Source organism: Conger conger, chromosome 8, assembly GCF_963514075.1.
Source record: "Conger conger chromosome 8, fConCon1.1, whole genome shotgun sequence".
Classification (NCBI taxonomy): domain Eukaryota; kingdom Metazoa; phylum Chordata; class Actinopteri; order Anguilliformes; family Congridae; genus Conger; species Conger conger.
The window spans coordinates 39,947,804-39,965,886 of record NC_083767.1 but is presented as its reverse complement, the minus strand read 5'-3'; the positions used below and the strand labels follow the sequence as shown (position 1 = coordinate 39,965,886).

Sequence of the window (18,083 nt, the reverse complement as noted above, 5' to 3'; positions counted from 1 at the left end):
GGAAATTAATAGGAAATGCTGCTCAACGGAGTAGCCCACTATAGGTCACAGTGTGGTATAATGTTGACTCATATTGTGTGGATTTTAGTGTTTTATCACTTACTTTTTCTGAATAAAATATATGTCCTCTTCAATGAGCTGGCGAGGCTAGGAATTGTAGTTGTAAACAATTCTGAGCGTTCTGAATCTGCATGCTTGAGAATACAGTTCAACAGGCTAGCCCATCAAATTGATAACATTTAGCATTTAATAAAAGCAAAACCAATTTCTCACATCCTGTTTCACGCTTACTGTAACTTACTCACTTACCCAGAAGGCAACAGGCTACAATTCACATAGCTGATGTGAAGGGGCAGGAAGGAAACTTGTGAGATAAGATGTCTGCTGAAACACGTTTGACTGCCAGGGTATTAATATTTGATTTTGAATCTTTAAATAAAAGGAAGACCGAACACATATTACATTTTGATTCGTTTTAAAAAACCAATCAGTAGACTCTTAGTTTTAGGACCAAGGTAATCCTTAGATAAACTAATCTTTAATTGTAAGTGGTCCACAGTTTTCTGTTCTGTCTTTGTCAGACATTAGGCTTCAGTGTGGAGGAGGTGAGAAAGCTAGTTGCAGGAGCTCAGATATGAAGCTTACACAGATAAGGGAGAAATTCTTCCAAATCCTGTATTTCCTTCAAGGGGAGGGAAAATGGAAGACATCTGTGCTGGGGAGGAACTAAGCGATTAAGTCTGAGAGAACCGGTGGGAGGGGCTCCCTGTGGGCCAGAACCAGGAGCTGTCGACATGAAACGTCCCTGAGTCTGATTCGATACCGGGAAACCTCTGACACCGCTTCCAGGGAGAAGAAAGGACTTGCATAACCCCCAGCCTACAGTGGTTCCTGAAACTGCCCACGGTTGGGGTATATTCGCCCGTTGGCTGGCTGAGGATTAGGCTTCCTGTGAGTCCAATGTTACCACAACTGCAGTTTCTTTTCACTCTGCTGTCCATCAGCTCAACTGCATAAGAGGAATACACTACTGTACATACACAGTAAAATTCTCACTAGTAATATTTAATTGAGTGAACAGTATCAAAGTACTTATAGGAAAGATAAAGGATAAAAACAGCAAAATTAAAACAGCTGCAATATAAACTGAAACAATGAAATGATTAGGCAAACTTAAAAAGATGCGTTTTAAGTCCAAACTTGAAATTATTGAGTGGTCAGTGTCAAAATCTGAGTACATTTTACTTTGTTGGAGTATATTTCATCCCCGCTGGACTCAGTTAAACTCTGGCAGTGAAAATGTTTCTGTGTCAGCAGCTACCACGGCCACACTGCAGGAACTGATCAACCAGCGGTGTGTCTCTCTCACAAGCAGATAAAGGCAATCCTGTTGACTGACATGGTATACAGGAAGACTGCAGACTGTCCTGTTGACTGACACTACAGACAGGAAGACTGCAGACTGTCCTGCTGACTGACACTACAGACAGGAAGACTGCAGGCTGTCCTGCTGACTGACACTACAGACGGGAAGACTGCAGACTGTCCTGTTGACTGATACTACAGACGGGAAGACCGCAGACTGTCCTGTTGACTGATACTACAGACGGCAAGACCGCAGACTGTCCTGTTGACTGATACTACAGACGGGAAGACTGCAGACTGTCCTGCTGACTGACACTACAGACGGGAAGACTGCAGACTGTCCTGCTGACTGACACTACAGACGGGAAGACTGCAGACTGTCCTGCTGATTGACACTACAGACAGGAAGACTGCAGACTGTCCTGCTGACTGACACTACAGACAGGAAGACTGCAGACTGTCCTGCTGACTGACACTACAGACAGGAAGACTGCAGGCTGTCCCGCTGACTGACACTACAGACAGGAAGACTGCAGGCTGTCCCGCAGACTGACACTACAGACAGGAAGACTGCAGACTGTCCTGCTGACTTACACTACAGACAGGAAGACTGCAGATTGTCCCGCTGACTGACACTACAGACAGTCCTTTACCTCCCTGTGGAGCGGCTGCCTATATCCAGCACCGGTGTAATCAGGGTTTGAAACTAGAGTGTGGGAGAGTCACTACAAAGACCTGCTTTAGTATGAGACAGTCAGCAATCCAAAAACTTTGTCAAAATCCCAACATTTCTCAGGAAACAAAACTTTACTCGCCACAGTGAATTTTTGACTGTCATCTTGTGCTTGGCAAACATGGGCAACTTGGACTGCTTCCATATCATTTCCAACTGTTGTCACTTCAGAGAAGTACAACAAAAAGTAAACCGTTGTCATTTCAGTGAAGAGAAAATTGAAGTAAAGCAGTTCTGTTTTAAAGCCAAAACCCACTGGAGCTTGCTTGAATCTTTCCATCTTTTCCTTGTTGGACATTTAAACTCGGAAGAAAGTTTTTAAACTGTAGTGTATGCAGTTTAACATGACACCTGCAAATTCTATCTCACGCACAGCGGTTTGTTGAAAAGTCTGTCTGATAATCCTGCGCATATTTCTTAGAAATAACTCTCTTTGGGCATTCCCTGTCTGTGACTGCTGTAACAGAGTTGTACACACTGCGGAGTGCGCCATCTGAATTTTAATAAGCTCACATAATCAGGGCTGAATCTACAGTAGAGGACAGATCTCACGCTGTTACCGTGGTGATTAAATGTGTTATTGGTGTGGATGTATTTCCCGGCGGTCATGGTCAGTCTAAAATGGCGGATGAGGGAACACACAAACACAATTTGCTGTGGGTGATACAGAACAGTGGCAAGCAACCCTGGGCAAATTAAAACTCATCCTGTAGGTTTTCATTTCAACCCTAATTTCACTCAACTAATTTTCTGCTCAACAAGGTCTCTAGCTGTTGAATGAGGTCCACAGGTAATTGTTTTGGATCCAAATACTTTCCCATGTTTACTGAGCTGTGTGGTATATTGGAACCTGTGCAATACACTCAGAAACGGCAAACTCGATGTTCTGGTCCTCTTGGTTGGCTCCAATGCACCAGGCAAGATCAGTCTAACACAGAAACATATTTGAATCCAAAACAATTACATATTTGACCCAGGTCTGATGCATACTGTGCTTCCATCAGAGAACATGACGAGAAATATTGCCACCTACGATGTAGGACTACAGGTGAACATTGCAGGGGATACTATGGGTAAATAATGCAGTTTATTTCCTTCTCTCCACTACCTCCATGATCTGAACAGACTCATGATTCCTGTCTCAGTCTTACTGTGGGATACACAAGACAGATCCAGCATAGCCCTTCGAGCCCTGCTGTTCCCGGCAACTCGAATCTGTAATCTGTGATCTCCTCTATCCACCCACTGCACATCCCGCCATTTGCAGCCCGGAGATTTCCTTCACGGTTTCCACCAGTCTGGCAGCTCATCTAAACTTGCACATAACTGCTGGGAGACATCGATCCCGGCATCCATTTTAAATCCATTTCAGGCAAAAAATATATATCACTGACAATGGCAATAATTCCCCTACAAAAAGCCACCCAATAAAACTATCCATCAAGTCTCGGCGAAGAGCAACAATTTTCACTTGAAGGCATAATATGTTTGTGCTTATGTGCTTTGAGTTATGAATTCATCAGCTCGGAGAATGTAAACGCAGAACGCTGGCACCAGCACGATGAATTCAATCTTCAGGGTTACTCAAGCGCACGAAGGCAGAAGGGGTTCACCCCGAGCCAGAATCAGATTCTCACTAAATTTCTTTCACACAATTTACAACTTCAGACGTCGTCTCAGGAACAACAGGACAGAGGCATTTTTCTTCATTTAAAAACGCAGTCTCACAGATTCGTTTCATTGCACTTCCATAAAGTTATAAACTGGGGAAAAATACTGCACTAATCAGCATCACCTCTGCTGAAAATTCCAGTTGAAACCAGCCTAAGCTGGTCAAGCTAGTTGAAGCTGTGGTTTCTCAACACTTTTAGCAGGTGAACAAGCTGATCACCAGCTGACTAACCTATATAGTCAGCTAGTCAACCAGTAGACCACTAGCTTACTCTTACCTGCTTAAACTGCTTTAACCAGCCAGCGAACAGCTATAACCAGCTTCTAAAACCAGCTTTGAATCCCAGCTGCTCTTAGCTAGAACTGCATAAGGGGCATTACAAGAGGTGTTATCCAGCAGAAACTCCCAGCATGACTGTGTGCTTGTTGAAGAAAGGCGGAGATGCTCGTCTCAAAACCCGTCAGACCAAACCGCAGACGCCCCTTACCTGTCTGCGCCCCCTTGCATCTCGTTGACCCCTCTCTGGATGACGTCTCGAGAGGCCGCCATTTCGGGGACGCGACCCACGTTTCGGGAGTACAGGTTGAGCCCTCCATCCGTTAGGTACCTGAAGACCGGAAACCAATCACTGTCAAGATGGCTCATTCTTTTTTTTCCCGCCAAAACATACGATGAGGAACGAGGCTGAAGCAGCTCACTGACAGAGCCATCGATCTTACTGGACACCTCCTCGTATTTCAGGGGGAGGACTTTAATGGGATATGGATGAGTGGGCAAGGAGTACAGGGTATTAGAACTAATTAGGATTGTGAATGAAAGCCTGGCTATTTTCCCCCGGTGCTAATTAATTAAACCTCAGAGTTTCACTCCAGAAGATTTCAGGGAGTCTTTCTTATAACTGGTCAACCATCATCAGCTTTGAGGCTATATAAATGAACATCTAAATATTTGTATGACTGGTGAACAATAATTACGATACATCAACATCTGCAGTTTACAGAACATAAAAAAGTTTTTCATAATTATCCTAACTGTAATGCATGGAAAGATGTGAGGAATACATATCACAACAAGAACATTAATGTACAATATGCGTCAAGGCAACTGCAAAAGAATGACATCTTCCCGTGATGATGAATGCTAAATGTAGCCAATGAAAATTTTAGATGCATAACTACAGTAAATATCCTCAAGACAAGACAAGGGAAATGGAACTGGAAGGACAGGCTTTCAGTCACCAGCAGTGATTGTGACTCGGTGAAGAACGTTCTAATCAGACATTTGTGATCTTACACCTTAAAGCAGGGGTGTCAAACCCCAGTCCCAGTGGAGGGCCGCAGTGTCTGCTGGTATTTGTGGTTTCCTTCAATCAGCAGCCAATTAAGGCCTTGAGAACAAGGTGTGTGGACTCTTTAGCCAATGAAAGACTTTGAAATGTATCTCTCGTGCTGAAACGCACCAAAAACCAGCAGACACTGCGGCCCTCCAGGACCGGAGTTAAACCAACAGACACTGCGGCCCTCCAGGACTGTAGTTAAACCTGCAGACACTGTGGCCCTCCAGGACAGGAGTTAAACCAGCAGACACTGCGGCCCTCCAGGACTGTAGTTAAACCTGCAGACACTGTGGCCCTCCAGGACTGGAGTTAAACCAGCAGACACTCTGGTCCTCCAGGACTGGAGTTAAACCAACAGACACTGCAGCCCTCCAGGACTGGAGTTAAACCAGCAGACACTGCGGCCCTCCAGGACTGTAGTTAAACCTACAGACACTGTGGCCCTCCAGGACTGGAGTTAAACCAGCAGACACTGCGGCCCTGCAGGACTGGAGTTTGACACCCCTGCCTGAAAAGTTCAATAAAGACCGTCCACCACAGCTAAGAGCTTTAAGCGTGTCTCTCACCCGCTGCCGACGTCGTCCGGGCGCGCGTTCTTCCCCAGGATGTCCCCTTCGCTCATGTACCCGCCCGCCTCCACCTCGGGGCCGCCCTCAGCCCCGCCCTTCTCACCGAGCTCCGCCCCTCGCTGCCCCGTCCCGGCCGCGCCCCGTCGCAGGGGAGCGTTGTAGACCAGGCGGGAGGGGTCCGGGTGCGCGTATCGACCGGGGGGCCCACCTCCGCTGGCCCCCCCTGCCCCGCCGCTGCCCCCCCGGGGCTGGGGGAACCCGCCGGGCAGGGAGGGGGCGTCTCCGGCCTGCAGGCGGGGGCTGGGGGACTGACCCAGGCGCCAGGACATGGGGGACGACCGGCTGGCCAATCCCGAGAGGGCGCGACCGTTCACCTCCGTGGTTACCGTGGTGTCGAAGGTCGTCTCCAAGGTGCTGAGGGGGAGAGAGGAGAGCGGACTTCTTGTGAATTGTTCTTTATCCGACCTGTTCAGCAAGTTGTTCTAATGACATTTGGCGTGCACTTATTGTAGGTCGCTTCGTATTAAAGCATCTGCAAAATAAGTAATAAAGTTTTTTTTCTGGGTTTTACGCTGTGCAGTTATCCTGCTAACTGAATAATCCTGGAACATAGTCTTTTCCTTTGGTCCATGTTCCAGATTTTGGGGGGATTCTGGGTTTTCAGTGCAGTTATCCAGCTAACTCAGATATCCAGCTTTATGAAATAGGGCCCTGTTCTCCCAGGTTGCACGAGGAGGGGATTAAACACACACATGATTGCCTTGAGCGGTCCCAGCTGTCTGCTCTGCTGACAGAATACCAACAGGCCCTGCCACAGTGGCATACACTCTGTGAGAGAATTACAACACAGAGTGTACTTCTGGAGCAAGCCGCAATAAAGTCAGCCATTTTATACAAACCCATGACTAATGTTGTCCTAGTATTGTCAGCTTGCCTCTTCTATAGTCATACAGTGTCTGTGATACAGGCTTTGTAGTGTAGTGTTGCAGAATATTTATTAGAACTGATCTGCTGTGACATTTCATGATCCTGCCTGTCTCTTAGTTTTTTTTTTTTTTAAAGGACATTGCCACATGAAAAATGACTTGACTTAAGGTCACAGAGAAAGCTATCCATCAATCTTTTTGCCACAGATTTGTCTTCAATGAGGAGAAGCGAATTCAATCTTCTGCGTGCTTGTTTAGTGCTTGTTTCTCAAAATCATTTGAGAGCACATCCCATCTGTTAGATATGCTCGTAAGCGAACAGAAAGAAAATGTCCACTGTTCCCGTTCTCCCACACAGCCTGACCTTTTCAGAGCGCCATGTTGTTTCCAGGCTGGTGGGTACGGAACGGGAACGCAGCGGAGAGAAGGGGAAAAGAGGAAAAGAGGATGGGCTCTTCGCTCTGCTTCCTGAGGGATGACAGAGTGCATCGCTGCCTGTGACAAGGCATCTGCCCTGAGAGAGCCTCCATCTTTCACCAGCCACGGAGAGACGGGCACTGGCGCTCACACACACACACTAAAACACACCCTCACACACACACACACACACCAGCACACATACACCATCACACACACTCACTAAAGCACACACTCACACTCTCACACACACCCTCACACACACACTAAAACACATCCTCACACACACACACACTCACTAAACACACGCTCACTCTCACACACACCCTCATACACACTCACACACACTAAAACACACCCTCACACTCACACTCTCACACACACCCTCTCACACACACACTATCACACACACACAAACACACCCTCACACACACTCCATCACACACACACTCAAACACACCCTCACACACACTCCATCACACACACACTCAAACACACTAAAACACACCCTCACACCATCACACACACACTCATTCACACACACACCCTCACACACACACACACACACCAGCACACATACACCATCACACACACTCACTAAAACACACACTCACACTCTCACACACACCCTCACGCACACACTAAATCACATCCTCACACACACACCAGCACACACACACTCACTAAAACACACGCTCACTCTCACACACACCCTCATACACACTCACACACACTAAAACACACCCTCACACTCACACTCTCACACACACCCTCTCACACACACACTATCACACACACACAAACACACCCTCACACACACTCCATCACACACACACTCAAACACACCCTCACACACACTCCATCACACACACTCAAACACACTAAAACACACCCTCACACCATCACACACACACTCATTCACACACACACTCACACATACCCTCACACACACTCACACATGCACTCACACATACATTCACACACACACTCACACATACCCTCACACACACTCACACATGCACTCACACATACACTCACACACACACCCTCAAACACGCACTCACACACACACACACACACACGCTGAGGCTACCTCACTCAACTCCCTCTAGTGGACATTGATGCACATCACAGCTATTCCATGACAAAAAACGTCAAGGTAATTTTACAGCTATTACTACCACCAGCAAACATCTGGACAGAATCACTACAGTTATGATTTGTCTCAGAGTGACAACACAGATGATGCAATAAAATATCTAATCTATGAAATATATCTTTCATTGCTTAAAGGTTTAGGACATTATGATTTTAGTACTTTGGTAATTGCAGTCAGATTATCAAAGCACTAAAAATAAACAAATTATTTTTCAACCTTCTGTCTTCAATCAAAAAGCAATGATTAGCCATTTAGGTAAATACGTACGGCACGTGACTATTAATAAGCAAATACTGAGTGCATTGGACTGGACATTTCTTGCTCACCTATGAATTTGAATGAATGAATTACATTTCCAGCTGTGAGTTTTCAGTAACACTGTCTGAACTGTGACTGTTGAAATGATAGCTAAGAACACTGCACCAACAAAATCTTAGCACATTATTACAACAATATTGGGATGTTAAATAGCAACAGTTCCCAGGTTCCTCTCACACACACACACTCACCCTCACACGCACACCCACACACACCCGCAGACACACAAACACCCTCACACACATACACACCCTCACACACACACACACACACACACACTGTGAGTATACAGCAGGTTGGAGAGGGTTTAAAGGAGTTATCTGTCATAGGATGTGCTGCTGAGGTGGTGAGAACAAGCAGACAATGGCGGGTCTGTGTTTTCACAGCCCCGGATCCAGCACGAGGCGAGGCAGCGCATCCGTTTCCGCGTCCCCGGTGTCTTCTGACGGCCGTCGCCGTTTCCCCACGCCTGACATGTCTCTGCGTGTTCACACCCTCCTGACACACGCCGGCGTCGACGACGGCGGGGAGACGGTGTGACCGCGGCGTGACTGTGCGCCGCAGGTCATCCTCCAACCCTGTCAGAGTCTGTGTCACAAAATGGCCGCCTCGCTGTCTGCGAACACTGCTGCTGGAGAGCTGAAGCGGGCGGTGAAGACGCACTTTCACACTCTCCAGACAGAAATGTTCATATACTGTATAACTAGCTGGGCCAGAACAACAGTCCAAAAAAACAAACAAATAACAAGAGTTTTAGTCTTATATTGAGACTAAAACTTAAAACTTATTTGCTCAATAAGATGAAAATATTGCCAATGAGGTAAAACAGTTGACCCATTTCAATATTTACCAATGGAATCAGAACATTTTACTTATCAAGCAAATCTCAACTCAAGATTTGCCAATGGAATGGCAAATGTAATACATTAGTTTAATACAAGCTAGGTTTAAGGGAGTAGATATTGAGACAAGATTACAGATAGATAGAACTTGCCCCAGGTTTAAGTTTGCAGTCAGCTAATGTGCAGTCGCATACAGTAGCAGATTTGCAGTCGAATACACGGGCTGATATGCCCAAACGCGTGGACATCTTCTTCCAGGAGCATTTGCCTCTGCCAACTGTTTCCCTTTGCTGATATTGCCTTTCCCTCAAAATTCAATGTTGGACATCAACTTAGATGGAGTTTCTTGTGAAACATCAGCAAGTTTAACGGGTCAGCCTCTGAAACTCTTGCCAAACACACTCCTACAACCGTCCCTTAAAGTCACAGAGGTTGCACCCATGCTAGCCGCAATGGGCACCCAGGCCCATTAAACGTTTTTATACTTGACGTTACGCCAGCGGGGATGTAATGTGCTTAATGAATGGATGGGACATTAATAGCTCGTTCTCCTTTGGTTTTAACGGACAGGCACTCAGCTCCGCTCTGTAGCCGGTGACGGCCCACTGGTCAATTTCCTCCCCTGCCTCCTCCAATTAGAAGGCAGCTGACGTAAAGGGCACTGCAGCGATCAGTAGCAATCACACAGAGCAGCAGGGCAGTCCGGGAGGCTATTAGAGGTGTGCAGGAGACAAAATAAAGACATTACGTGGACCAACTTGAAACTATTTTGTAGGGTGGAAGCCCTGTTTTGCCTAATTTGATGCAGGCCTTGTGAGAGAGACTGGAGGGACAATCCCTGTCACTGAAAATTGACATGAGTCGCAGTGCCAGTGACTATTTGAAAATGAAAGCCACAAACAATGTCCTTAGCCAGCTCACACAAAATGTTCTCACAACATTACTAAAATGTTCACAACATTGCAGCATCATTGTGAGAATGTTTTGTGTAAGCTGGGCAGACATACCAAATGCCCACCAGGTCAAAGATCCCAACCTTCCTGACCTACAAATGCACACCTGGCCAACCAGTCCCTTTCTCAGAGTTTTGTTTTCCCATCGATAAACTCTTAATATGGGTGAATCTCCCCGGCGCTGTGTGCGTTATCTCCTTCTGTACGAGCTGCGGGGGACGTAATGGGTCCGTATCAGCATTCCTCAGATCACTCCAGATGGCTGCTGACAGTTCTCTTAGGTTTTCCCATATCCGCTTGCTTACACACCAGATTGTCTCCTGGCAACGCGCGGCCAATCAGGAGGCGGCGGAATGCGAACCGCGGGCAGCAGCACGACGCGTTTCATCACTCCGCGAAATAATAGCGGCGGGAATTCGCCTCCTTCACGAGGACGGAAATCAATAGCCGGGATGAAGAGGCGCCGTGGATGTTTCAGCCCGAGCGCAAGGGCGTCTGCCTCGTTCGCGTGGAGCCGCTGAGGCTTCTCTCTCCGACGCACGCGGCCACGCCCGCGATACCGATGATGCCTCCGCTCCGAAGCGGCAGCGTGAAACTGTAAACAGCCCTGAAGTCCCAGAGTAGTGCTCCCATAGATACGCTCGCTTTGGATGATTTTTGTGAAGCGTTTTGTACATGAAGTGAGAGAGAGAGAGAGAGAGAGAGAGAGAGAGAGAGAGACTGATGAACTCTGTGGACCAAAGAAATTCCATTCCACCTGAAAATGGTGGCAGAAACGTAATGGTTCCAACCATCCCGTTGTAGGCCCGCTGAAGGATGTTACATTACATTTTATTAGGCTGATGCTTTTATCCAAAGGGACTTACAGTTGATGAGACTAAGCAGGAGATAATCCCCTCTGGAGCAAAGAGGGGTTAGGGGCCTTGCTCAAGTGCCCAACAGCTGTGTGGGTTTTATTGTTGCTAGGCTTGGATCAAACCACCGACCTTACGGGTCCCTGACATGTACCGTAATCACTATGCTACAGGCTGCCCCATTAAACAACAACAAGACGTGACATTGCACAACGAGGAAACGTAAAAACCACAAACACCTGTCATCCGAACGGCTCGCTAACAATCAAGTCAATCCTCCGTTATCAGGTCATGGGTAATTTTTCAGGTCTGAATTACACCATACACACGGCACACACACACACACACACAAGGGTGAAACCATTAGGCTTCAAGCGCTGTCACGCGCCACAAAAAATCCCGCCCAGAGGCCTACCTCCCATTTCACGGGTGTCTTATTTACTTATTTATTCATTGATCTTTTAACTTTTGGCCACAGCAAGGTGCCTTTGAAGATCACACAAATCCCTTTACCGTTGATGTATTTTTTTTTTCCTACCGCACATCAATCAATAGCAATTTCAACCTCGACGGACGAGGCACAGAAGTCCCGGGGAAAGGAGAGGGTTCGCTGTCTGACCGCCAATTCCCCTGAGGGGAGAGAGGAGGGACTTTGACAGTCTGACACCTGACACGCGCTGTCGCCGTGGGACGAACACGTCCGATTAGGGATCACACGTCCCATTATGGGAAGGGCCGGAATGTCGCTGTCGAGCATCTGTCAGAGCACAGAGAACTGGGGGAAGGCTTACACATCTCACACCCCAATCCCGTAATATTAATCACAATAATGCACCTGTCAAAGCACAGAACTGGGGCAGGCTTACACATCTATACACAATAACGTATACACTTACACCTTTAAGCAGCACAGATCTTTTTTGTGATTAAATATAAATATAAAAGACACACTTCACTACATGGAGCATCAAATGTAGCCTAAAATTAATGCCAATCAATTTCAAGTTGAAGCAGAACACTTAACGGTAATAACCAACATTGGTCAGATGTAATTGCATAGTATACCTAACCACAGAATACATTAGAAAAATTACCATTCTGCTTGGATGCTTATAAAACCATTATATTTGTGGTTACTCTGTACTGTAAACCAGGGCTGCCCAGCCCTGTTTCTGGAGATCTACCGTCCTGTAGGTTTTCAACAGCGAGAGATGAGCTGCTAATCAGTAGAAATTACATTACATTACATTATTGGCATTTTGGCAGACGGTCTTATCCAGAGCGATGTACAGTTGATTAGACTAAGCAGGAGACAATCCTCCCCTGGAGCAATGCAGGGTTAAGGGCCTTGCTCAAGGGCCCAACAGCTGTGCGGATCTTATTGTGGCTACACCGGGATTAGAATCACCGAACTTGGTATCCCAGTCATTTACCTTAACCACTAGGCTACAGGCCGCCCATCATGAAGGTGGGTAGGTTATTAAGGTTGAATGGAAAACCTACTCTGGTGTACACTATTTTTTTATGATACTGAACATGAGTCAAATGCAGAGTAAAGACCACACTTTTGTCTTTAGTTACTGAAAGCTGCAGTGCACTGTTACTTTATTTGTAGTGTTGAGGATTTGCTGATTAGAGAAAAAGCTTTTAAGAGACTGCATGTTTGCCACTGTTCAATCTCTGTTCGTACTGGAGAGCGCTGAACACTTAATTTCCCTGGGTATTCAGCACTGAGTTTTTGTTTGGGTTTCAAACAATGCAGGCTTGCATTTAGAACAAGGGTTCACAAAAAGGGTTGAATTGTTTCGGAATTTGAATCCAACTGTGCCGTAATCTGTTTTAATGACTAAAATGTGCTTGATCATTTACGGAATTTAATTAGACAACAATATGCCTGATAAGATCAGAAATGACAGTTGTTGGCTCTGTGCCTGTCTCTGAGAAATGTTTACTATGGGACGGTTTATGAGTGAACCGATGTCAGTTGTTTAGCTAATAAAAGGAGGACTGGTTGAAACAGAAGCCATCTTTCAAACCAGGCCCTCAGGCTGCCAGTTAGCCCTGAATTAGAGAATAATGGAAAGACTGTTTGAATAAAGAGAGTAAGGGAAAGACCTCTCAATCGCCCCTGTGACCTCCAACCTCTCACCTGTGACTGACCTCTCGAGCGCCCTCTGACCTCTCACCTGTGGCTGACCTGCGTACCCCGCAGGCTGGACATGGTCTCCTCCAGGTTCTGCCGCAGGTCGGCGATGTTCCTCACCGTCCTCATCCGCCTCGCCTCCGGATCCTCTCCTGGAAGTGGGAAAAACCGGGATCAGGAACGCTGCCACTCCCCACAAGACAGCGGTCAGTTGGTCTGCGGAAATTCCTCGCAAAATGTTTACAGAGCCCACAGCTGCTTGGGTTCCATCCATCCCAGACTGGCTTTGTCTCACACTGACCAACCCACTGGCCAACTCACTAACCAGCCCACTGACTAGCCCACTGACCACCCCACTCCACTCACCAGCCTATTGACCAACTCAATGACCAGCCCACAGACCAAACTCACTGACCAGCCCACAGACCAACCCACTTGACTGACCAACCCACTGTCCATGGAGCTTTAAAGAGCAGCACTGCAGCCAAAAGAATGCCCAAAATACTGCACGTACTGTACACTTGGGTGGGACAGCATTGTACCGCAATAACCTTGAGCACAGATCCTAACATGAATCACTTCAGTGTACAGTATAAAAAGGCAGTTCATGAAAATGGCAGTTTATGAAAATCAGCTTGGCTTGGGGCTGCGGAAATAATAAATCGTAACAAACAACAAAAATTAGCGCCCCTATCAATCCTGATAATGAGCGCGCAAGCTAAAGTCGGGGCGGTTCGACGTTTGCCAAAAGCGATGTTTCTAAAAGAACAGCGGGCAGCGGTCCGCCTGAAAAACCTGCGTTCGCAGCAGGGTATCGGGGCCAAGGTGAGCTTCAGCCTGCTCAGCTCCTATCGATGTGCTGGAGGGTTCACAGCGCGTATCGACGCGTTGCTGCTGCCAGACGTTTCCGGACACTAAAGTTGCTGCAGCTTATGAACCGCTTCCCAACGCCTCTGTGCGATGAGGACCCAGTGCCTCGTAAAAATTAAGTACCAGTTTAGCGGGAGCACTAAGCCTGGTTCCGTGGACAGGGATAAAACCGTGTGGATAAGTGGGTCAGGTTTTGGGACCACATGAGCGACAGAGGTCTTCGCCAGGCAAGACTGTCACGTGTGATGCACCTGCGGCTATTTCAGGAGTGCTGAACGCACGTTGAGTTGGGGAAGTTCGCTAAGGAGCGCTCCCACCAAACTACATATGAACAGACATTCTTTGATAAAAGACTACACATATCTGGGTAATGGTTCCAAAACTATTCATAACCAATGCAGAAACACATGTCCACAAGAAACACAGAAAACCCTAGTTAATTTCCAACACCCTGGGACACGCATTAGGAAGTAACTCGGTTCAACATTAACAATGGTCTCCTTTGACAGACATTTAATCTGCACTAATGCCAAATACAGTAAGTAATGGGATATTTAATATTTAACATTTCTGTCATCCTACAGAAGAGACCTTGGACAATGAAATCCAATAGGAATGGATGATAGGTGGACCACTGATACAACAGAAGAGCACCTGGTGTACAAACAGATTTCGGTAAGATTGTTGTAAAGTCAACACTGGACTGCCTAACCACTATCAAAATTAAAAAGCAAAGTGTAAAAACGAAATCACAACAAAATCAGAAAGCCAAGCAAAACCGAGTAAGAAAGAAATAGTATGGAAGGCAGAGCATTATCGTTTCAAGGCAACAAGTGCTGTTCTACAAAACAAGAAAAGACCTTTGATGGACATAACATGCTTTATTCTAAATCGTCGACTTGTCCTGTTGTTCGGCTACAGCACATCTCAAGGTAATTTACATCAATATTCAATTTTAAAAATTTCAATTCAATTTAGAAAATCCCAGTTCCATAAACGTACTGAATAATGCATAAAAGGAGCAGGTCATTGTTTATTTCCAGAGAACAGCCCATGGGGCCCTTCCATTCGCCCGTCTGCGCACACAGATCACAGCTGGGACCAGCATGCCGCGGGGCGCCCAGGGTTTAGCGTGAGGTCAAACCCGACCCATCAGACGTCCCCGGAGAAGGACCCAGACACAAAGCCCGGTATGAACGCACAGCCCCCTCGATGCCCACACAAGAGGCCACCGCCAGCCAAGGCCCTGCGGTTAGCATCCATTTTGTGAACAGATGCCCTCGTTCAGCTTATAACGCACAACCGAGTCCATTATCCCAAATTACAGGGCACATTTCATGCCTTCATTCACAGAGCCAGAGTTCTGATGGAGCAGTCTAGGGGAATCGCACCAATACCCTTCTGGTTTCAAGCCCGGCTCTAAAGACACACCCCTTTATGTGCACACCAATAGAACAGCTTAATTCCCTTCCGGAATTTTCTCTGCAGTCTTTTATTTTCAAAACATTACAAATAAAATATTTAGGATTCTATATTTTATACTGTACTTATGTTATTCCAATCAGAATGCAGGGAGCTTTTAAAAAAAAAGAAATTTTATAATTAAAAAGAAAAAAGGTACATTCTCAACCTTCATCATTAGCATCCTACACATTTTAAAACTGAAGGGAATAGAATGATGAACCGCACAAAAGAGCCTTTTTCAATATCAACATGATTGAACTGACAGTAGAGAATTTATTACAGTATATCACGGTGAATATATTATGGTTTACGTAACCTTCATATTATTGTGTATTAATAATATTCTTCATGTATTGTGCTGTAAGTACCCTGGATATACCAAAGAAAATAGGGAAAATGCACAGAGTGTGCCAAACGGATAAATGGAAAAATGATTGGCTTCACAGTCAGTTATTTATTTAATGGGTTTTTCGATGCCACAGAAATACTGAATGGCAGAAGTGAGTGCATCAGGGGTCTCCGTGTGCTCTGTGCGCTGTGTGAGAGCCATCGGAGCCTCTGGGCTGACAGCTGAAGCCAGCGCAAGCCACAGGTTGTGTGCGCATTCTGTCTTATTGACTGTGATTTACACCAGCACCAACTCATCAGGAGCGTGATCTATCTCTCTCTTTACCGGGTTAATAATGCATGGGACGACTGCCCCACTCCTGTTCCTGGAGAGAGTGTGCTAATCACTCATGCTGTACACACACACAAACACACGAGCACACACGCACACTGACACACACATACACTCACACTCACACTCACACACACACACACATACACTCACGCACACAAATGCACACACATACACTCATGCAAGCACAAACACGCACAAGCACACGTGCACACACACAAACACATGCTCACGAGCACACACATGCACTCACACACTCACATACACTCACAGACACACACACACACTCTCTCACACACACAAACACACACGTGCACACACCCACATACAGGCACAAGCACACACACACACACACACTGCTAAATCTGAAGGCATAGCTTCTTCGACATGCACATATCCACTCAAACGTTTTTGCCAATCCGCTCTTTTCCACAGTCCACATATGTAACAGCGTGTTCATTGAGGAGCGCTGCATCTAATCCTCGCGGCAGCTAGCGCTAGCTAATGCAGACACAGCTGTGTTTGGGAGGGACCCATTCGCCAGGGCAGCGTTATCACCTGCACAGCTGCATTCTGGGCCGCCAGGCACACAGCACCGCTCCGAAGCACAGCTATACCCAGCACAGCATCGAAAACCGGCGCCGAAACCACCCGAAACGCTCGCCAACGTAACGGCACATCACAGCCAGCCCTGGGCAACATAATGACCGTCCGCATTCATCGCACAGACAGGCAGGAGGAGAACACGGCACACCGATGATCAAAGCTCTGAAAGGCATTATGGGGGAGATACCGCTGTGGGTAAAAGCACTTTTCCGATTCGCGGTGATTGTAAGAGGTACCTGCTCGTCTCTGCCAGGCGCTGGCGCGGTCGATGCTTTTCGGGAAGCCGATTAGAGCGTTTTAGGCGATACTTACGGACAGGGTGTGAGTACAGGGCCTGCTGCAGGTCCCCGAGCATGGTGAGGATCACTTCCTGGTCCAAGTGGGCGGCGCCTTCACGACCACACCCGCCGTCTTCCTCCTCCTCCTCCTCCGGCTCTTTGGCCCAGCGCCTGGCCCTGGCGGGCGGGGCACGGGGGGCGTCGAAACTCGGCCTGCCCCCCTCCTCACGCCCCGTTTCGCCGCCCTGTCTCCAGGTCCCCGGGCGAGCCCCCGTTCCCCTCGGAGACAGGGACTGTTCGGACAGGGAGAGCGCCCGGGAGAGGGACAGCGACAGGGAGCGGACCCGGGGCTCCCTCTCCCTCTCGGCAGGGCCGCCCCCCTCCCTCGCGCCCGCCGCCATTTTGTGGCCCCCCCAGCGCGGCTCCTGGACGGACGCCCGGCTCTCGGCCTCCCCCTGCAGGGCCAGGTTGGTCAGGGACTTCTGCTTGCGGAGGTTCAGGTTCAGGGCCGGGGCCGGGGGGGTGGTCCTCCTGGACGGGCTCCCGCCCTGGAAGACGGAGAACTCCGCTCCCCTCTTCATCCTCTCTTCCTCTCTTCCTCTTCCTCTGTGGTGGCTATGCCTCTCCCCTCCGCATCACATCCTCTTACGCGGACAGGCGGCGGCGGATTCGGTGGGGCGGGAGACCGTTAGCGCCCGATAGCACGATAGCGCCCGATAGCACGATAGCGCACCTCTACTCCGAAGCGCCGCAGGTACGGCCCGTGCGAGAGCGCAGCAGCTCCCTGCGAGTCTCCGCTCGATCGGTGAGAGAGCGATAGCGGCGAGGGCTCATGCTGTGGACGCTGCCCTCCTCTCTCTCCTCCCCCTCTCCTCTCCTCCGCGCTGTGGGCAGCGCTG

The 18,083-nt window shown here is 47.8% G+C and overlaps 1 protein-coding gene across 1 annotated transcript in view; it reads right to left on the bottom strand.

Annotated features, from left to right (window-relative positions):
• Positions 1 to 18,083, bottom strand: part of nav3 (neuron navigator 3) — a 173,711-nt gene that overhangs the window by 62,821 nt on the left and 92,807 nt on the right. The window contains exons 10-12 of the mRNA XM_061250656.1: positions 13,331 to 13,439; positions 5,673 to 6,089; positions 4,258 to 4,377 (exon numbers count right to left, since the gene is read on the bottom strand). Of these exons, the coding sequence (XP_061106640.1) occupies positions 4,258 to 4,377; positions 5,673 to 6,089; positions 13,331 to 13,439 (646 nt within the window). The remainder of the gene's footprint in view (positions 1 to 4,257; positions 4,378 to 5,672; positions 6,090 to 13,330; positions 13,440 to 18,083) is intronic.